We start from the raw sequence: 22,356 nt of genomic DNA on the forward strand, positions 1-22,356 counted from the left end.
ATGGAATAATAATTCATAGTTTTGATTGTTAATTAAATGCTGTATTGTACCTGCCATTCTGTATTTGCGCCCCCCCCCCTTTTTTTTTTTGAGATGTGTGCATGCTCATCTTTTTCAGTTTTTATCTTTTTAAAGCTAATGCAGATGGCATTGATGTCAAGCCCCCAGGGGTCTGGCAGAATAGATACTGCCAGAGAGAAGCTAGGAAGTTTTCATGTTAAATAGAAAGTCCATTTATTCTTTCTCCTTCTTTCTCGTTAATTCTCATGCAGGTCATGGGAGTCTCTCATTCCATTCCTGTGACCTTTCATTCAGTTCCTAGTGAGTTTATTTCAGTGGATGTGGTATGAAGTGCTATAGGCTGTCTGGTCTTGTGGTATTTTGGAAGATCATTAAAAAAAAAAACCCTGAAAATTAAATCATTTTGGAAGAACTGAAAATCCGTCTCCTTTTACTTATCTGGTTTAAAAGACTGCAAGGGTGTCTTCCTGAGGTGGACACAGCTTGTCATCGGGTCTGTTGGTAGCTTCTCAGTATTCAGTGACAGAAGGGGACTGCCAGTTCAGTTTATCAGTGACTTCTGAATAAAGGCCTTTAGACTTTTCTTTGAGGTTGTGCTCTTTAGAATTCACAGATGGACAGGAACTACTTTGTCTTGATTTACCATAAACTGTGTAGGTGACTAGATGAGATTTAAGAGTTCTTTTCTTTTGCTGTTTAATGCCTGCAATTCAAACCTGATTAAGTGAACCCAGGAATCTAATAGATTTGAGTGAAATTTGGGATAAACTTGTCACTGCTCTGTAAGACTCAGATAACACGTGGATTTGAATCATGCTGTATCCTTTGAGGTCATGCACATGCTGTTTAAACTCAGGGGCAGAAGAAATTTGGATAGCCAGGGATTCTGTGTAAGCACCTGGCTACCTCCCGACTATGGAATATTGCTAAGGGTTAAGTGCTCAAAGCAGTGCCGTCATTGGTGAGCTGCTCCAGTTCTCAGAAGGGTCTTTATATTTATGTTGACCTGAAATGTGCTTCCCCAGGTTGTTTTTCATTGCTTATAATTCTTTCAGGTACCTACTTCTTTATTCATGATCTTACTTTTCTTGGCCCCATACTTAATCTTCCATTGTGGGGGCTTCTCTCCTGAACGGTGACCTCTGACTTTTCACTGTGTGGTCTTGCGGGCTGATGCTGCATCAGCTGCCCCAGCTCTGAGCTCTTGGGAGTTGGTACTCACTGGAAAATAAGTTCAGTCTTCTAAAAGCCCAGGACGACTTCTGTCTCCCCCTCCCCAGAAAGCCCCATGACTCCCTTGGCTGAGCCCACATACCTGGTCTTCAGTCCAGCCAGAACTACCAGGCTTCATAGGCCACACCAGTGTCCTATTGGTTCACACTGTCCCCTACCCGAACTTGCCTTTAGAAGTTATTCATTTGGGAGAGGTGTTAGTTGCTCAGTCATGTCTGACTCTTTGTGACCCCATGGACCTGTAGCCCATCAGACTCCTCTTGTCCATGGGATTCTCCAGGCAAAAATCCTGGAATGGGCTGCCATTTCCTTCTCCAGGGTATCTTCCCAAACCACAGGGATGGAACCCAGGTCTCCTGCATTGCAGGTGGATTCTTTACAGTCTGAGCCACCAGGGAAGCCCAAGGATGAAAACAAATTATGTAAAATTCTCCTTCATATAACTTTGCCTTAACTTCTGTAGAATATTGGTATTGAGTAAATGTGTCAAAATGGTTACCATAGTTCGAAAATTTTGCATTGTGTTTTATAGGCACCGAAAGCTAGTTGGTGGTAGGGAATATACTGATTTATTTCATCTTTAATTTTTCAAAGCTATGTTTTTTGTGTAACACTTGAAAATCATGTATCAGCACCCATCTCAAATATTTTTAGAATATTACTTTGTTACTGATGTTTATTTAATGTAGCAACGTCACAGTAACAGGCCTAGTAATAGATGAATAAATCTTACTTTTAATCTAGAGAAAAACTGGTTAGCTTCATACAGGCACAGTGAGTAATTCAAGAGAGTGGATACTACACAACGTGTCTCATGAGAGTTCACGGCTAACTAAGAACAGTTGAAAGGGCTGCAATGCATGCTTTCTTTCTCTTATTCTCAAGTGTTTAATATTTACATATGTTTTAATTAAGATATTTTTCATGTAGTAATCGAACACTTTTTTCTCCTTTCCTCTGTCTGCATGCTGCATACTTGAACAGAAGTCTACCTCTGTTAGTAAGCATTTGTGAAAGGAAGAGAATGAGAACCTGGTGGTGGTAATCTCCGCTCAGTGCACTGGTGTCAGTTTTGAGAAAGACGCCTTGTCACACAGAAGACAGACAATGATTCTGCTTAGCTGCATGAGGGCATTGAGAACAAGAACTGATTTACAAGAAGGCACGCAATACGCAGAGGCAGGCTCTTGCTTATCAGGCATTTCTGCAGCCATCAGAGAAATGTAGACAAATTAATTCACTTAATAGACTAGGTTATGACAGAAGAGTAACTAGTTCTGTGGGTTCTCAAAGGTTTGTTTGAGGTCAGTGATTGAAATATGACTTTAGAAAAATATTCTCTCCTTGGGAATTTTTGCTTTTAAGTTATAATTTTGTGTGTATGTTTGTATTGGAGGATTTCTTTCTTTCATTTTTTTTTTAGGGAAAGTGTGTGCTTTCAGAAAGTTTGTAGCGTATGATGGTCAAAAATAGAGTGAAACATAAGTGTTCATCCTCACTTGAAAACTGCTGCATAGTTGAAGGGTCCAGTCTCTCATTCTTATTACTTGGAAGTTAAGTATGGCAGGTCAGCTATAAGGGACTGTAAACTAGACCTTTTACAGTGATTTAAGTTATAGTATTAGAGCTTGAGTGGACTTCATAATACTCTCACCCAAAATCTGGCTAAAATTCCTGATCACCAGGTGAGGGACTTTAACAGTTATGGCATCATGTATCTCATACTTGGAGGTTTGTTAACTCATGGACTTACCTGTTTGATCAGGAGTGTCTCCGTGTGTGTGTGAGTGCACGGAAATGTGCATGTATGTCTGTGTAGTGAAGGTATGTGTTCGTGTGAGTGTGTGAGGTGAGCATTTGCCTGTATGTGAGCATGTGGACATGTGTGTAGATGGGCCGTCAGCTCCATATGCACATGTACCAATGTCAGCATTCCCAGCTCTTTGTCCTGCAGCCGTCTCTGTTCAGCGAAAGGTGGAAGCTGGGCCACTGTTTGTGTCCGTGCGAGCTGGGATCAGAGAATTGTGGCATTTCCAACTTGAGCTCCAGGAACTAGGAGATGGGATCTTCCAACAGACCATGACTTCCGAGGCTCCTGACTCTCTAGGGTAGTAAGAAGTGAGCAATGGCCCAAGCCTCAGTGCTCGAGTGTTCTTTCAGTGAATGAGAGGGTGCATTTGGGGGCATGTTATTATTTTGGGGGGGCTATCACATGTACATTACCAGATGGTCAGTACTGAAATCAAATTGATTATATTGTTTGCAGCCAAAGATGGAGAAACTCTATACAGTCAAAAACAAGACCTGGAGCTGACTTGGCTCAAATCATCAGCTCTTTTTTGCAAAATTCAGCCTTAGACTGAAGAAAGTAGGGAAAACCACTAGGCCATTCAGGTATGACCTAAAACAGATCCCTTATGATTATACAGTGTAAATGACAAATAGATTCAAGGGGTTAGATCTGATAGACAGTGTGCCTGAAAAACTATGGATGGAGGTTAACATTGTACAGGAGGCAGTGACCAAAACCATCCCGAAGAAAAAGAAATGCAAGAAGGCAAAGTGAGAAAGGGAAAGATATACCCAACTGAATGCAGAGTTCCAGAGAATAGCAAGGAGACATAAGAAAGCCTTCTTCAGTGAGCAATACAAAGAAATAGAGGAAAACAATAGAATGAGAAAAGACTAGAGATCTCCACAAGAAAATTAGAGATACCAAGGGAAAATGTCATGCAAAGATAGGCACAATGAAGGGCAGAAACTACAAGGAGCTAACAGAAGTAGATGAGATTAAAAAGAGGTGGAAAGAATACATAGAACTGTATTAAAAAGGTCCTAATGACCCAGATAGCAGTCATAATGTGGTCACTACTCTAGAACCAGACATCCTGGAGTGTGAAAAGTGGGCCTTAGGAAGCATTATTGCAAACAAAGCTAGTAGAGGTGATGGAATTCCAGTTGACCTATTTCAAATCCTAAAAGATGATGCTGATAAACTGCTACACTCAACATGCCAGCAAATTTGGAAAACTCAGCAGTGGCCACAGGACTGGAAAAGGTCAGTTTTCTTTCCAATCCCAAAGAAGGGCAGTGCCAAAGAATGTTCAAACTACTGTACAATTGTGCTCATTTCACGTGCTGGCAAGGTAATGCTCAGAATCCTTCAAGCTAGGCTTCAGCGTATGTGAACCGAGAACTTCCATACGTGCAAGCTGGATTTAGAAAAAGCAGAAGAACCAGGGATCAAATTGCCAACATCCATTGCATCATAGAAAAAGCTAGAGGATTCTGAAAAAACATCTACTTCTGCTTCATTGATTATGCTAAAAACTTTGACTGTGTGGATCACAACAAAATGTGGAAAACTCTTAAAGAGATGGGAATACCAGACCACCTTACCTGTCTCCTGGGAAACCTGAATGCAGGTCAAGAAGCAACAGTTAGAACTTTACCTGAAACAATGGACTGGTTCAAAATTGGGAAAGGAGTACATTAAGGTGTTTATTGTCACCCTGCTTATTTGACTTCTCTGCAGAGTACATCATGTGAAATGCCAGGCTGGATGAATCACAAGGTGGAATCAGGATCGTTGGGAGAAATATCAACAACCTCAGATATGCAGGTGATACCACTTTAATGGCAGAAAGTGAAGAGGAACTCAAGAACCTGTTGATGAAGGTGAAAGAAGAGAGTGAAAAAGCTAGCTTAAAACTCAGCATTCAAAAAACTAAGATCATGGCATCTGGTCCTATCACGTCATAGCAAATAGATGGGGAAAAAATGGAAACAGTGACAGATTTTATTTTCTTGGACTCCAAAATCACTGCGGATGGTGACTGCAGCCGTGAAATTAAAAGACACTTGCTCCTCGGAAGGAAAACTATGACAAACCTAGACAGCATATTAAAAAGGAGAGACATTACTTTACCAACAAAGATCTGTCTAGTCAAAGCTATGGTTTTTCCAGTAGTCATGTATGGATGTGAGAGTTGGATCATGAAGAAGGCTAGGTGCCCAAATTTGATGCTTTTGAATTGTGGTGCTGGAGAAGACTCTTGAGAGTCCCTTGGACAGCAAGGAGATCAAACCAGTAAATCCTAAAGGAAATTAACCCTGAATATTCATTGAAAGGACTCATGCTGAAGCTCCAATATTTTGGTCATCTGATGTGAAGAGCCAACTCATTGGAAAAGACCCTGATGCTGGGAAAGATAGAGGGCAGGAGGAGAAGGTGGTGGCAGAGGATGAGATGGTTGGATGGCATCACTGACTCAATGGACATGAATTTGAGCAAATTCCAGAAGATAGTGAAGGACAGGGAAGCCTGTGTGCTGCAGTTCATGGGGTCGTAAAGAGTCAGACATGACTTAGCCACTGAACAGCAACAGTTATTTTTTGAATTAAATTAAATGTGTGTTTATTTTTCTTGACAAATTGTGATTTGTGGGTTGTTTGTTTTTCACCTGGTGTCACTTGGATTTTGAGGTAAGGAAAGCACTCTTCCTGTGCTAAATGATGTTTGTGTTGTGGTAACTCTAGACTTGGTTTTGTTCTGTTTTTAAATGAAACCTAATGAGATCGTGTGGCCATGGGCGTTTCAGTAGCGTCTACCGTGTGTTCTCTCAGGGTGTGTTTTCCGCGTTTAATGCAGTCTGAGTCCTGATGCCACCCTCGGGTCTCGTAGTATCCATGCTTTCCCTCATAGGCTGTCTTCTCAGACACCCCACAAAACCCTAAGGAGTCTCCTCATTTTTATCACATCAGTAAACCGTGATATTTTGAAATGTATTTAGCCCAAGGGCCACACTAAACCCCTGTCACTGCATGCGCAGGCCATTGGCCTGCCGGCCTTGCTCATGCTGGCCCCTCTTCTCCTCAGATTTGCAAGGAGACCAAATGTTGTGGATGTGGAGTTTTCTGGACCTTGGACTGAGTTGATTGCTTTATGTCATGTCTTTAAGCTGATAGGCCACCCAGTCCTGCCTGATGCTGTGTTTGGGGCTACTTCGCTACATGGTTTCCATTCTGTGCTTCAGTTTTTTAAGTTAGCAGGAGGATAATGAAGAGTGAACACCAGCGTACATCAGAACCGGTTTATAAAGTCATCTTCTAAGGAAGCACAAAATCCCAAGTTACTGACTCTGCACTGCCTGTGTAATGCATGTGTAACCTGATCATGGCTTCCTTAACAGTGAAAAAAACAAAACAGGAATATATATAGCAACTACCACATTTCACTTTTTATACTTAAAAGTGTGCTAGTGGCTTAGAACCTAATTTTGGTTTAAATTGAAGAATTTTGTTGCCTCACATACGGTAGGGGAAGTGCTGTGTCCTTTTATTCGTTTCGGACCTAGAGTACTACAGGGCTTCCAGCTTTGTCAGCAATGAGCAGAGAAGGAGAACATCTGTTAGGTTACAGACAGAGACAAACCAGGCATTCAAGGAAATGAACCTAAACAGAAACACTGTCAGATAGTAAATGAAAATTCTTGAAAGTTAGAAATCTAGCCCTAGTGTATGAAATTGATCATCATCAGATTAAATATTTTTTAATATTAAACATGAATTTCTAAAGGTGTCTGGGAAGTGGGGCCGGTGATGTGCTTGCACCCTGGAGGTGTAAGTCAGATGGCAATGTGTGTTAGCTGTATGTGTCTTGGGGAATGTCCTGCTCACAGTTGTTTATTGTTTTCTTTCCGTATTGATGAAACAGCCAGACCAAATCCGTTTGGAATGCCTGGGATAGTGCCACCGTATGTCCCCCCCCAGATGCTCAACATTCCACAGACCTCTCTGCAAGCAAAGCCTGTGGTAAGGCCTTTCCTGTCCATCCGCAGCTGGTCTGCCCAGCCTTGGTGTGGGGGCCAGCTGCCTTGAAAGCTGCATATGAATCAAATCTTAATGAATGCTAAGATAATTTCTTAACACTCATAATATGTAAAGCAGGGGCCAGACTTTGTTGAATTAAAATTTAGCCAAGACGGGGTTATGCTAATGTGTTCTGGGTCATGCAGTGTGTGTGCATGCGTGATTTGTATGCTCTGTTTAAGGCCCCCCAGGTGCCCAGCCCAGGCGCTCCGGGCCAGGGTCCACACCCGTACAACCTCGCTGAGCCGGCTCTCACCTTGGAAACCAGCGGAAAGAATCTGACTGAGCAGAACTACAGTAACATTCCTCATGAAGGAAAACATACCCCACTGTATGAACGGTCCTCCCCAATCAACCCAGCTCCAAGCGGCAGTCCCAATCACGTGGACTCAGCATACTTTCCTGGTTCTTCTACGTCGTCATCTTCAGACAATGATGAAGGCAGTGGAGGAGCTGCAAAGTGAGTGGTGTACGGAGTAGCTGCTGCTTCCTGGTAGTGTAGCAGCTGCATTAGGCTACTTAAGTAGCTTGTAGTCCCCAGGGAAGCCGCCGTCTGGCTGGGGCTGGCCGGCCCACAGCACTGATGGTGGTGCTCAGAGATGCTGTTTGTTCTGGGTAGGTGACAGTTCCCCTTTGCTTGACTGGGATTCCTCAGACCAAGAGAAAAGGTTAGACATTTCCTCTGGGCTTCCAAGGTTGAAAGTGTGTACTATGCCAGCCCAAATTCTTGGGTTCCCCTCTTTTTTGGATGTAATTTTAGGAAAATTAGTTTGTGTGACCACCAAATGTGGTAAAGTTATCTGATCAAGTTCTACCTGACTCTCTTTGGACTGTGATTTCCCTACTCCCACCCTCAGAAAGCATTTTAAGTTAGACTCGTATGGTTTTCAGTCTCTTGGCTCCTGGGTTGAAGGGGAATCAGAATTTCCTTCTGAATTCAGTAACTAGAATCCTAGCTCCCCAGATCATAGGACTATTCTTGACATAAGACTGTTCACCTAACCAAAACCGTAGAAAGCTGCCAGACCCAGGCTGAAATTCTCCTTGTAGAGAGGAATATTTTAAGCAGTGTGTGTCCGTGAATAAATGAATTTTCAAATATTAATTTGTTAGAATCTGATCGAGAAAGTCTTGAAACGCATAGTCCTCCTCCTCCCCTTACATAACCTTATGTTTCTAAGAAACCTGGTTCAAAAAAAGAAAGAAGAAAGGAACAGTCTTCCTCTTTGCATCTGCATCTCTTTTCCTCAGTTTGAACTCTGATTCACAGTAGATGCCCGAGGCTAGTTATTGCTATGTCAGTTTCTGCTGAAAGAAAATCTGAGACACAATTTCCAATCTTCCTGCAAGTTCTTATGGGTGTGTCACCTGAAGCCAGAGAATTTTCCTTTTTTGTACTCTTTCTCTCCATCTGTAAAATGGGCACTAAGTCTGCTGACCTCCCCAGCAGGGAGGTCACCAAGTCACCACTTAGTCACCACTAAGTCCCCAAATGGGCAGTTACTGAGGAATTTGCTGCCATCCAGGGATGTATGCTGTTCTGAAACAGAGAAGCATAAAGTGCACAAATGTTTACTTGCTGTATGTGCAGTTCTAAAATTCTAAAAATGAAGTAAAAAGTTGTAATTTATTGTTCAGACTTTTAAATTAACCTTCTAGGAAGGTAACATATTGAAGACCTACCGAATGAGAATTGCTCTGTTGGGGCTTAGAAATCTGCATGTGTAAATGACACCATGTGACTCTTTAGTGCAGAAAGTTTGAGAGCAGCTGATAGATGCCTTAGGAGCCCTTTCACTCTCTAAGGAACTATATTGAGTGAGTGAAGTAGCTCAGTCGTGTCCGACTCTTTGCAGTCCCCTGGACTATAGCCTACCAGGCTCCTCTCTCCATGGGATTCTCCAGGCAGGAATACGGGAGTGGGTTGCCATTTCCTTCTCCAGGGGATCGTCCCGAACCAGGGATCAAACCCGGGTCTCCCACAATGCAGGCAGACGATTTAACCTCTGAGCCACCTTCTCTTAAAAATCGACTCATGTCAGCAAGACCAAAGTATCTATAGTATACAGTGGTAAAGATCTGCCTGCGTGCAGGAGATGCAGGTTTGATCCCTGGGTTGGGAAAATCCCCTAGAGAAGAAATGGCAGCCCACTCCCATATTCTTGCCTGGAGAATCCCATGGACAGAGTATCCTGGTAGGCTACTATCCATGGGGTTGCAAAAGAGTCCGACACAACTGAATGACTAAGCAACAAGAGCAAATTCTTTCTAGACTCCGAAACATGGGTAGGAATAAAACACAGAGCCACTCTTTGTGGCTCAGAGTGCTGTGCAGATGACAAGCTTGGTGAGCAAAGAAAGGCCCTGGTCTGGGGAGGTCCAGTGTCGATCCTGTTCCCATGGGTGGAGTTGCGGAGCTAATGTGAGTTGCCTCCTTAATTTGGCAAACTGCCCTGTTAGGAAATGAGCTGGACTTGAGTGAATAAGATTGAGAGTGACTCCCTCTTTCTGTGCATACTCAGCTCTGCCCTGTTCCCAAAGGTTCTGAGCAGTTGCCTTCCCTGGAGCTTTTTCTCAGTCTTAGTTGTCTCTCTTACCTCTAAGCTCTGTAGCACTTAACTGTCTGTTCCCCCAACTGAGGGCATTTTTATTGCATTTTTCTGGAAGCGCCTCTCTAAGATCTCCATATGTGGGAGTAGCGTGGGTGTCTCACCCTCTCATGGTGTGAATTGTGGTGAAAAAGGCAGAGCACATCCACAATCTGGAATTGAAAGATTGCTAAGATTGGATCAAGTTATATGGCTTAGGAATGTTTTCATTTCCTTGAATCCGTTTTTCCATTTATTATAACAAATAAGAAGTAGATGTGGCTGAGACGGTAAAGAATCTGCCTGCAGTGTGGAAGACTCAGGTTCAGTCCCTGCGTTGGGAAGATCCCCTGGAGAAGGGAATGGCAACCCACTCCAGTGTTCTTGTCTGGAGAGTTCCATGGACAGAGGAGCCTAGCGGGCTACAGTCCATGGGGTCACAAAGAATGAGACGTGCCTGAGTGAATAACACACAAGAGGTAGACATGTTAAAACTGAGAGGAATGACAAAAGGAAAAGGGAATAGGGAACTTGTACCAGAGGTTCAAGGTCATGAGCCAGGCAGAGTAGGACCTGGGATCAACCCTGATTATGGGCACCCCTTTCAAAAACAGTGTTCATTATTTCAGGGTGAGGATTCTGGTTGAATAAGTTGTGTGTGTGCACTTTTGAGGCCATGCAGAGGACAGAGGATTCCTTTCCTAGTTTAGAAACTAAGTAGGGGCAGTAAGTCAGTTAAGATTTGGTTTACCTTTGGTTTGGACTTAAGATTGGAACTCCTGGGTCTACACTGTGCTCTCAGGATGGTCTTGAGGGAAAGAAATCATCAGTTCATTTAGCCAAGCAACACTTAAGCACTTGCTGTCTATCAGTGAGCATGGTGGTAGGCAGCACCCACCTGATGAGCATGTGAAGCAAGCACCAGATGAGTGGGCCCGGATGAGAGTGCTTCCAGAGAGGCAGGATTTGAGCCATGACGGAATGGGGAGAAAGCTGGACGAGAATGCAGGGTGGAAGAAGGGGAAGCCAGTGTGGCTGCGGTGTCAAGTGAGATGGAGGCTGGATGGTGCGGAGTCTTGAGTTCTAAGTGTGACAGAAAGCATCCAGTATTTGCTTGGAATGATCCTGGGGCTGTAAAGATGCCAGAGTTTCTTGGGAAACGAGTTTGCTCTGATCTGGGTGCTCTTTGCCCTGGGGATGGACAGGTGTCTGGGTCACCAGGCCATTTGGCTGGGGAAATTACTGTACAGTTTAACTGAAGTGCAACTGTTCGTACCAGCTTCTACAGATTGACTGTAGAAGCGTTTGTAATTGCCCTTCCCTCAGACACTGAGTTGTTCAGTAGAGAAGAGGGAGGCCTGTACTGCCCCTGGCTGGGTGTGCCCTTTCCTGTTCGATTCCCTCAGGCGTTTCCACCATGTTCCCCATGGTCCTGGGAAATAATCTTGAACCTGGAAGATTACAAAATAAGTGACCTCATTTCCCCAATGGAAAGGGAATGGCTTTTTTTTTTTTTTAAATGATGGTGTGGACAAGTAATGGGGACCGTTATAAGAGTTAACCCTATATAAAAAAAAAAAAGAGTTAACCCTCCCCAAAATACCCTGCCCCAGAATTAACACCCAAATAAGCCCCTCCTCCCTCCAAAAAACACCCAGCTTCCTACAAATTAAAAAGAATATAAACATGTGATTCACAGAGGAAACAGATGGTCAATAACATAAAAGGATGTTGCTTACTCTCATTTAAAGAAAAAAAAAAAAAGGTAACTTTAAACTCAACAGTATCTTTTTAACCTATGAAATTGGCAAATATTGGTGTTTTTTCTTTGGTATTTATCTTTATGTATTTATTTATTTGGCTCTGCCAAGTCTTCGTTGTAACAGGCAGGATCTTTGGTCTTTAGCTGCAGCATGCAGACTCCTAGTTGTGGCACGCGGGAGGGACCTAGTTCCCTGACCAGGGATCGAACCAGGGCACCTGCACTGGGAGCACGGAGTCTTAGCCACTGGACCAGCAGGGAAGTCCCACATTGGTTTTTGAAGATAAAGTTCAGTGGGGGACATTGGTGGAGTTGGTGGGGCATGAGGTTTGGGCTTTCCTGGCACGTCCTTGGTCTTTGCGCAACCTATAAAAGGTTGCTGTCAGTGCCCGAGGGACTGCTGACCACTGCAGAGACCCAGTGCTGTCAGGACCCAGTCCCCCAACCTCCCGTGAATCGTCTTGCTAGGTACTAGTTGCCACTTGTAACCACAAGTGTGTGGCCTGGAGCTCCATGGGCCCAATGCTCCCAATGTGAATAGGAGATCTTTGGGTTGTATATGGTTTAAATTAGTTGATGAGTGACCACAGTAAGTGACAGCTATCACGGTTATTTAAAAAATAACCATGGAGCCAATAAAATATCAAAACATTTACTTCACTCTTAATGTAAAATACCTCAAGAATTTCATTTAGCATCCTTCATATAGTGTCCCAGGAAACATGCTTCTTCTAATGCATCTTTTTTCCTTTAAGTGGTATTGGTGTTCTACATTTCTAACATCTTCTGAGAAAAACTATTCTGAATTACTTTTACGCTTGGTTGAAAATACTTATTATCTTTGCCATCAAAGGTGGAGGGTCTGTGTAAGTTCTAGCCACTCAGTGACCCATGCAGGCATTTTATGTCCAGCTGGTATTGAAGTCCTGTCAGGCTTCCTTTCCAAAGAAACTGTTGATGAAGATAGTTACATTTTACCCTGACCCTAGGGTACCCAGTCCCAGACAGGCTAAATAAGCTGCAGTTTTCCTTTCAGATTGTTACACTGTGTGCCAGACAAATGGCTACTTTACATTTATATTTTGAGTTTTTTTTTTTAGTACCAGGTAACACTTATAATATCTTTTGAGAAAAGCTATTCTGAATTATTTTTATGTTTGGTTAAAATTAATTATTACCTTTGCCATCATAGGTGGAGGGTCTGTGTAAGTTCTAGCCACTTACTGACCCATGTAGGCATTTTTTGTCGAGCTCTTCTGACTCGAGTGTTTCTAAACATTCGCTTGGGTAGGAAAAGCCGTGAGAAGTCCTCTGGCAAACACGTAAGAGGAGTGTTCAGGACACGAGCTCCATCCTGACTGCTGCAAAGAATGAGACAAGTACTTCTGAAAGAATCTGAATGTATGTGACCCTAGCTTAATTTGGGGCATAGGGAGATGTACCTATAAAGGATATTTAAGTATGTGATACTCTTGTGGCCTCCCTTACCAGGAAGCACAAATCTTCACCCTCTGTAGTAGGAACACCTGGCAATCAGAACTCTTGGGGGCCTGTTGAATGAGAGCAGGCTGTGGGTCAAGTCTCTCTTCCTTTCCTGGGAGCAGATGAAAATGAAAATGTATGTACGTTTGTTGAAATGCTCACATGGTTTAACCATATCTATGGCCTTATCCACATACACTAGATAGTGCTACTGAGGATTTGATCTTGCTCATGTTTTACTTCTTCCCTTTTGTTTTTCTTAATTAATTAATTAATTTTTGGCTTCCCTAGCTCTTTGTCATGTGGGCAGTAGAGGCAGGTGGGGGCTACGCTCTAGTTGCAATGTGTGGGCTTCTCATTGCGGGGATTTTCTTGTTGCAGAGCACGGGCTCTAGAGCACTCTGGCCTCAGTAGTTGAGGCTCAAGGACTCTAGAGCGCGGGCTCAGTAGTTGTGGCACATGGGCTCAGGTGCCCCACCGCATGTGGGATCTTAGTTTCCAGACCAAGGATCAAACCTGTGTCCCCTGCATTGACAGGCAGATGCTTAACCCCTGGAAAGCCCCACTTTTTGTTTTATTTGCCTTTTCTTCCTTTTTTGTTGACAAATAAGTCAGCTTGCGGTCAATGCTATCTTCCTTTTCTGTTCCACAAGAGCAAGCCACACCCAGGACAGCTGTGCCTGAGTGAGAAGTCACTGTGATGGGTCAGACACTTGGTATAAATCTGGACACCAGTCTACTTCCATCCTAGCATCACCAACCTGCTAACTAAAAAAATGGGTTTGCGAGAATTCAGTGGTTAGGACTGTTGGCTACTTTCAACCAGCCTTAGTGCAGAAATAGTCCCAGGTGTCCAGGACCGAAGTGAGGCTTTGCATCGCCTGTTGAGAATTCACAGAGCCTGGTGAATTCTGTGTGGTGCTGGCCTTCCCCTTGCCACCAATCTGGATATGAGGGTAGTTCTTTTCTGTTGATTGCCTGCTGCATCATAAATGCATTTCATGGCTTTCTGGTAATAGCATGGGGTAATGTCTGGAATGGTGGGTCTAGGTGCTGTGGCTGTGAATGGATTCCTGAACCTGAATTTTACCCGCAGAGAGTTGTGCCTTTGGCTGAGCAGGAAAATTCAAATCCAGAACACATGCAGGCTTCCTGCCCTGCCCCATCCACTTCCCTGTGGCCTGCCTGGGTTTCAGCAGGTTTTCTCAGGGCAGAGCTGATGAAACTTCATGACACCGTTAGCAGTTCCAAGTGTAATCATAAGGTGGGAACAGTTGTGCAAAATGGAACCTAACTGAATATGCAAATATCCAGAAATTTCTAATCCATCTTGTTCTTCAAAGTACGGCATTTGTTGTATCAAATATTTTGTTTTCTTACGTTATAAAGTCATATAATTATCCTATTGAAATATTCTGAACTTTAAAAAATTAGCCACTGTCAAGATGATTTTCAGACAGAATTTTTGATTTTATAGGACAGTATTAAAAAATCTTGCAAACATTTAGGTTATGATAACATTTTAGTTTGGTAATCTTTATAAAACAAAAGTAAGATTTATAAATAAAAATTGTATGTCATCTTAAGTGGGACAAGCTTCCACGTTAGTCACATGGCATGATCTCCCCACTACAGTGTATCCGTATAAAACCCAGATTTTATGCCTTTTTTGCCATATCCATTTAGGCTACAGTTACGTGATTTAGTCATTCAACTATTGAACTATTGCACACCTGTTCTGTAGTGACTATGGTTTTATTATCTTTGTAGAGTTCATGACTGAGTGATACAGACAGTAATTAGAAATAGTACTGAATGTGATGCATACCATGAAACACAGAAATGAGAATAGCGAGCACAGGGTGGTTCGGGAAGGCTGCACCCAGTCGCAGCCAACTTGTACAAGATGAGGCATCACATGTGGCCGTTCTTTAGTCACCCAGTTGTGTCCAACTCTTGGCGACCCCTGCAGCACACAAGGCCTCCCTGTCCCTCACCATCTTCCGGAGATTGCCCAAGTTCATGTCCATTGCATCAGTGATGCCATCCAGCCATCTCATCCTCTGGTGCCCTCTTCTCCTTCTGCCCTCAGTCTTTCCCAGCATCAGGGACTTTTCCAATGAGTCAGCTGTTCACATCAGGGCGTCACTTGCAAAAGCTTAAATCTGTCGTAGGGAGGGAGGGGCGTCAGACCAGTAGGACATGGAAGATAATTGCAGTCTATGGACCTGACCAAGAACCTGTATCCAGAACAGATGATGACTTCCTGTAAGTCCTTAAGAGCATTCTGCATGTTGTCCACTTACTGTAGAATGTCTGAACAGGCACGCCACAAAAGAAAGTATCACACATGGGAAGATGCCCATCTTCATTATTATCAGAGAAGTGCAAATTAGACTGTGCTGAGTCACTGCTTTTCCTCCCAAAAGGCCAACCGAAGAACAACAGAAAATACTAGGTGCTTCCGGGGCAGGGATTTCCTGTAGGACTGGGTTGTAGACCCAGCTGTGGTGTGCCCCACAGTGCTGAGTGCATGTGGCCCTGAGACGGAGCCAGCGCTGCAATAATATTGTTGAGCCCAAACTCTCAGACATAAAAAGTGTACAAATGCATGACTCTGTGTATACGGTGTATAAAAGCAGTCTTTGCTGTTAGAAGTCATAATAACTATTGCCCTTGAGGAAGTCTCAGGAGCAGGTCAAGAAGGGGATTCTGGGATGTCAGTCCTGTGTTGCTTATGTGGTGTGTTTGTAGATACTCATTAAGCTGTTCATGTGTGCATTTTGTAGATAGGATATCCTTAAATATATAAAATTGTAGGTAATAAATGTTATATTTCTTTATAAACCATGTGTCAAGTAATTTGTTCTAAACTTTCACACAATAAATGTTACTGACTTTTTAAGCAACTCTATTTATACCACCTTCTAAATAAACCACTTCAGAGAAGCTCACTTTTCCTCCCCTTTGCTTGAAATGCTCACTTTGGACATGTGTATGACAAGATTGTACACCTTCTGATTCCCTATTTCACGGGTCTTGACATAGTTATCACATGACAAGTCCTGATCAGTTGAATAATTGCCTGACCAATCAGTTTGTCCAGCTTCTTATCTGCTCACTCATGTAGTAGCTGCTCTTTTGGATTTCAAATAGGATGGATCACTATGCTCTTAGAATACTTGTATTTATTTTTATGCCTTCTCATCCCTAGAGTTTCCTCTGGTTTTGCAAAGTTGTAGCCTGAGATTGTACACATGAGTAAGAAACTTGGACAGAGCAGTGGTTTCTCTGAGTCTTCACTGAAGCCTAGGAGCCTGGATGCTTGGATAACCTTGTTTGTTGTGGGGGTATTGGGGTGACTGGCATCAAGGAACTAGACTCCAAAATATCACGACATGGGACATGATTCTTGGTTTAAGATGGGTCAGTCTCACTCTCCTCTTTTTGTAATGCCTTTTTTTTTTTAAATAGAACTAAAATGAAGTTGATTGGAAGATGGAATTACCAGGTTTTAAAATCTCTTGTCACACAAGTCAGATAAGGCAAGCCAAATAAAAGCTCTCTGTGTTGGCTTGTCTTGTGGCCAGCACTGGTTTTAGAAGATAATTTTGGCTTGGAGCACTGCAGGGAGGGGGCAAGTGAAGGGTGGATGCGTGTGGTGGCTCAAGTGATCCCCGTGATCGTCAGCATCTCGTCCCACTCAAGCCCCTCTAGATTCCCTACTCCCTCCAGGATACTGCTTTTCACAAAGTTTGTCCAGGTACCAAAGTAAATTTTCTTTTACATTGTGGCCCGTAATACACAAATGGAGAAAGAGTTTTTGAAGTAATGGGATTCATACCACACTTGCTGCATCTGGTCTATTCTGTTTCTCTCTCCCCTCCGGCATGTGGAACCATAGTTTCCTGACCAGGGGTCAAACCCGTGCCACCTGCAGTGACAGTGAGGAGTCTGGTCTGCCTGGGAAGTCCCCATTTCCTTTTTTTTTTTTTTAAATGCTTGTTAAATCCCCTACATTGTTTTCTCAGACTGCTAATTGGTCACAACCCACAGTTTTTAAGAACGTTGATTGAAAAATACTTCATTCTGGTGTTTAAGATACATTGTAATCTTCTGCATCTCTTTTCCCACTTTTACTTTGCCAAAGAACATCATTCCCCAAGTAAGATTCAGGTAGCTTCTTATTCTCTGCACTCACAAATCCGTTGCCTCTCCTTAGGCCTGCAAGGCGCACACCTCTGAGTGAGTTAGCGCTAGCCTTAGCTCCCATGCTCCCTACCATGAATAGGAATGCCCCCCATGAATTGTCATTGGCATATAATACTTTACATTTATTTATAAATTATGAGTAACATTTGACCCGGATAACATTTAATCTTCTACTGCCTGACGATTGTCAATTGAATGTGATGTCTTATTTCTCCAAGATGACTGAGCTCCCAAAGGCAAGGCCTGCGTTTGTCTCCTGGATACCCGCAGCACTAGCACATCCTAGACCATCTCTAAGCCGAGCCGTGAGGCATAGGTCAGGTGCTTGATTTCTCTTGCCCAGTGGGTGGTTACCGCTGAAGTAGGTGGAAGGTGTTGTTGTGATAGGATTTTCTCTGGACATAGGTGGTGTCACAAGGTGGGATCAGTAAAGCCTAGGTATCCTTGGTTTGTAGGCTCAGGGCAGGCCCTTCTTATCATCATGAGTACATGTGGGAAGTGGTCAACACTAATTGGTATTTTTGTTCATTTTATGTTCAGCCATATCAGTGGGAACAAGATTGGCTGGGAGAAGACAGGAAGCCATTCAGAACCTCAAGCACGGGGAGACCCAGGAGACCAAACAAAGGTAGTAACTCTGTGCCTTCTCTTCTTTCAGGTTCTCATTCTCTCAGCATGTAGTGCCAGGGATTGATTTAAAGTAACATTCTCTCTCTCTCTTTTTTTAAGCATGTTATTTATGAGTGATACACTGGCAAGGGTGAGTGGGGAAGGGCTATGCTACCCCCGGTTTGCTCTCTCCCAGGGCAGGGTGGTGACCTAGGAGAGATCCTCTTCTGTCTGCTCACTACATAGCCTTTCAGAGCCCTCATTTCTTGTAAGGTTTTGTCATGATTAGGTGAGAAAAGTTTTGTGATGTATACATTAAAAATGAAAAAATAAAAATAAAACTAAATTTTATCCCCCCCCCCCTTTTTTTCTATTTCTACTTGTTAATATTCATCTCCAGATGAATATCCTAAACTTACAAAGCCACATCTGTCCCCACCTGTGGTCACTTAGGATGAGCTGGTCTCTGGCTGGAAGAGGGCTTGTTTTTATACAGGATGATGGAATGTTGGAAATATGTGTAAAACTCTGAAATATTCTCACTGTTGAATGATTATCCTGAGAATAAATAACAGAAATGCTTTCTGGATACATACTCCTTGCAAAGTACCTCCCAAAGCATTTTCAGTTGTTTATGTCTACATGCTGTGGAATGGAAAGTGTAGAAAACTTTCGTGAGTTATCCATGAATTCTTCTTAAGGCTCATTTTGGCACTTTGTGTTTTAAAGGATGAAATTAAGCACTGAATGCATACCACTAAAAGAATACATTATGTTTCAGAACAGAAAAATTAATATTTTTTGTTGTTATTGTTGTTCAGTCTCTAAGTTGTATCTGACTCCTTGTAACCACATGAACTGCAGTGCACCAGGCTTCCTTGTCCTTCACTATCTTCCAGAGTTTGCTCAAACTCGTCCATTGAGTTAGTGATGCCATCCAACATCTCATCTGCTGTCATCCCCTTCTCCTTCTGCCCTCTAGTCTTTCCCAGAATCAAGTCTTTTCCAGTGAGTCAGCTGTTCATATCAGGTGGTCAAAGTATTGGAGCTTCAACATCAGCATCAGTCCTTCCAATGAACATTCACGGTTGATTTCCTTTAAGACTGTTCAAGGGACTTTCAAGAGTCTTCTCCAGCATCACAGTTTGAAAGCATCAACTCTTGGGCACCCAGCCTTTTTTATGGTCCAACTCTCACATCCATACATGACTACTGGAAAAGCCATAGCTTTGACTAGATGGACCTTTGTTGGTAAAGTAATGTCTTTCCTTTTTAATACGCTGTCTAAGTTTGTCATAATTTTCCTTCCAAGGAGCAAGTGTCTTTTAATTTCATGGCTGCAGTGATTTGGGAAGCCCAAGAAAATAAAATCTGCCACTGTTTCCATTTTTTCCCCATCTATTTGCCATGACATGATGGGACCAGATGACATGATCTTAGTTTTTTGAATACTGAGTTTTAAGCCAGCTTTTTCACTCACCTCTTTCACCTTCATCAAGAGGTTCTTGAATTCCTCTTCACTTTCTGCCATTAAAGTGGTATTGTCTGCATATCTGAGGTTGTTTTATTTCTCCTGGCAGTCTTGATTCTAGCTTGTGAGTCATCCAGCCCAGCATTTCGCTTGATGTACTCTGCGTAGACGTTAAATAAGCAGGGTGTAATACACAGCCTTGATGTACTGCTTTCCCAATTTTGAACCAATCTATTGTTCCATGTCCAGTTCTGTTACTTCTTGTCCCGCATATAGGTGTCTCAGAGACAGGTAAAGTGGTCTGGTATTCCTGTTTCTTTAAGAATTTCCAACAGTTTGTTGAGATCCACACAGTCAAAGCTTTAGCGTAGTCAATGAAGCAGAAGTAGATTTTTTTTTAAATTCCTTGCTTTTTCTATGATCCGGCAGATGTTGGCAATTTGATCTCTGGTTTCTCTGCCGTTTCTCAATCCAACTTGTACATCTGGAAGTTCTCAGTTCACGTACAGCTGAAGTCTAGCTTTAAGATTTTTGAGCATAATCTTGTTAACATGTGAAATGAGTGTAATTGTACAGTAGTTTGAACATTCTCTGGCATTGCCTTTCTTTGTACATTTTTTAAGGTGCCACAGAAGCGGTAAGTGAGCAATTTTTATTTCTAGAATTTATGGTGAGGAAAAAAGTTTGCTGCAAAAATAATACTTGCTCTTAGTAAACAATTAGGACTCTGCTAAAATTTGTGAAGAGAAAACTAAGAATCTCCCTTCAGCACTGAGGTAGCCATTTGGTGTCCATACTCTTTCCTATTCATGTACATATATTCTGTATTTTGGTGATTGGTTGTACAGAGTGGATATTTTTCACCTAACAATTTACCATGCACATATTTCTGTGTCAGTTTATGTAGATCTGACTCATCAGTTTTAATGGTTTTAGCTTGTTCTTTGGTTTTAATTTTTGGCAGACAGTTCCCTCTGTATACTTTATTTGGGACTTTAAGTACCCTAAGAGAATACTTGGGGTTTGGTTTTTATTTCTTCTTTAAATAAGAACTGTGGTGGTGGTGAGGACCTAGTGTGGTGGACTGAGACCCAGTTTTAGTCCCAGTTCACTAGTTACTGGTCTCATTACCACAGACAAGAGACATCCCCTCCTGGAGAATTGGTTTTTTCATCTGTAGAGAGGATGCTACCCATTGAGTTGAGGAAGGGTCTCCCAGGAAAGCAGAATCACAAGAGTTGGTCACATGGGGGAGCCAGATGGGGCTTCGGTTAGCAACCACGAAGGCTGTTCATCTCGTGGGGATCCCCAAGGGAGGAGCCATGAGTGGGATCACCCAGCGGAAGCTGCAGCAGTTCTCTAGGTTCCCATCCCTGACACAGGCACAGTGGGTGTCCATTCACATTTCCTCTGTTCAAGGAGGAGTGAGTCATGGCTCCCCTTGTCCTCACTGAAGTTGTTAATCACATCTCTCTGTGTTACAATTGGACAGACAGGTTAAAGGAGTGGGAATGGACATGAACCCATTTTTTCCTCTCACCCATTGCTCTGCAGGCAGAAGGTTCGTCCACTGCCTCTTCTGGCAGCCAGCTTGCTGAAGGAAAGGGGAACCAGATTGGCACTGTTCAGCCAATTCCGTGCCTCCTGTCCATGCCCACCAGGAACCACATGGACATCACCACCCCACCCCTGCCTCCTGTCGCGCCTGAGGTGCTGAGAGTGGCCGAGCACCGGCACAAGAAGGGGCTGATGTACCCCTACATCTTCCACGTCCTGACAAAGGTATGCCCTGGGGCCGTGCGTGTGGCCGTCGCCTCTCAGTGGTCGCTCTCGTGGGGTGTGTCCTTGTTCCTGCTGGAACTGCTTTTTATCTTACAAGGTATTTGAAATGAAGTTCATTTTCCCCTTTCTAATCTTGGAGGAAAAAGATGGATATTTATATCTATAATCAGAATAAAATTAGAACTTGGGAAAAGTCTTTATTTTTCTCGTCAATTTAACCCAAAATTATTTTTGAAACTTCTGATTAATGGCACTTCGTGTTATTCTCTGGTTTGTAATTTTACTTGTATTTCTAATTTCAAAGTTTCCTGCATGTTTTTGCTGTAGTGTCAAGTTTAATTGTGATGTCAACATACTATATCTGGTTTATCATCTGTCCTAGAGGCTCCCAACTTCTGAGTGGCTGATAGCACTTCATACTTTGACTTATTCCTCTACCTCATTGAGTACTTACAGCAAACAATGGAATATGGGGCTTCATCACTTTATTAGTATCTTCCTAAATGTATGCTTAAATAGATATACAGTGTGACATTAATTGTTTCTGAATCTTGGTGTTTTGAACAGATCTGTGTTTATTTAAATTTCCTCAGTGACTTGTCATATTTATGTTTATAATCATAGATCCACAATTTAACTTGGTGACCAGATATCTGGTATAAAATTGGTTCGTTACTATATGTATTTTATTATGTTTTCATCTGTATATGTACCACCATATATAATCAAACTTTTCTTATTTTATACAGTCCATGTATGGTTTATAGAATGGAGTCAGTAATTACAAGTGACTTCCATTCCACAGCACTCTTGAGCTGCACTTTTAACCGTTAATTGACTAATTTGAACTGCTTAATTTTATATTTTATAAAATAAAGGACAGGAAGACCAGTGCTATTATTTGGGTCCTTTAATGTATTTTTGAATTGTCTTGCCTCCAAGTCTCATCTGTTATTTGATATGGGTATGCATGTGTGGTATCACTTCTCACATTATGGTTATAAAGTAAAAATTTTATCTTTCAGGTCCAACATAGATTATAAGGGTAAGTGAGGGTAACTGTTACGGGAAAAGGATTTTGCTGAGTTTAAAGGGACTCGAGCGTTGGGAAGGCTGTGCCCTTTCACTCTGGGGTTGTTGGGGTACAAGGTCCCTGGACTCCCTGCTGTTTGTGCCTGCCATGCTCGTGGGTCTGACTCAGGGACTTTTGGTTAAGTCAGTCTGAGTGATGCAAAACTGCCTTTCCTCCTCTTCAGTACTCACTGATTTCAAGGGCAAATACTGATGAAATGACTGTGGTTGAGAAAAGTGAACTTGACTATCTT

At 42.6% G+C, this 22,356-nt stretch overlaps 1 protein-coding gene across 1 annotated transcript in view; it reads left to right on the plus strand.

Moving 5' to 3' along the window:
• The window catches only part of FAM120A (family with sequence similarity 120A), a 122,381-nt gene that overhangs the window by 62,876 nt on the left and 37,149 nt on the right, over positions 1 to 22,356 (plus strand). Inside the window, exons 6-9 of the mRNA XM_043453807.1 lie at positions 6,971 to 7,068; positions 7,308 to 7,585; positions 17,710 to 17,797; positions 20,804 to 21,031. Coding sequence (XP_043309742.1) covers positions 6,971 to 7,068; positions 7,308 to 7,585; positions 17,710 to 17,797; positions 20,804 to 21,031 — 692 coding nt within the window. The remainder of the gene's footprint in view (positions 1 to 6,970; positions 7,069 to 7,307; positions 7,586 to 17,709; positions 17,798 to 20,803; positions 21,032 to 22,356) is intronic.

The sequence above is a fragment of the Cervus canadensis genome, chromosome 30 (assembly GCF_019320065.1).
Source record: "Cervus canadensis isolate Bull #8, Minnesota chromosome 30, ASM1932006v1, whole genome shotgun sequence".
NCBI classification, from domain to species: domain Eukaryota; kingdom Metazoa; phylum Chordata; class Mammalia; order Artiodactyla; family Cervidae; genus Cervus; species Cervus canadensis.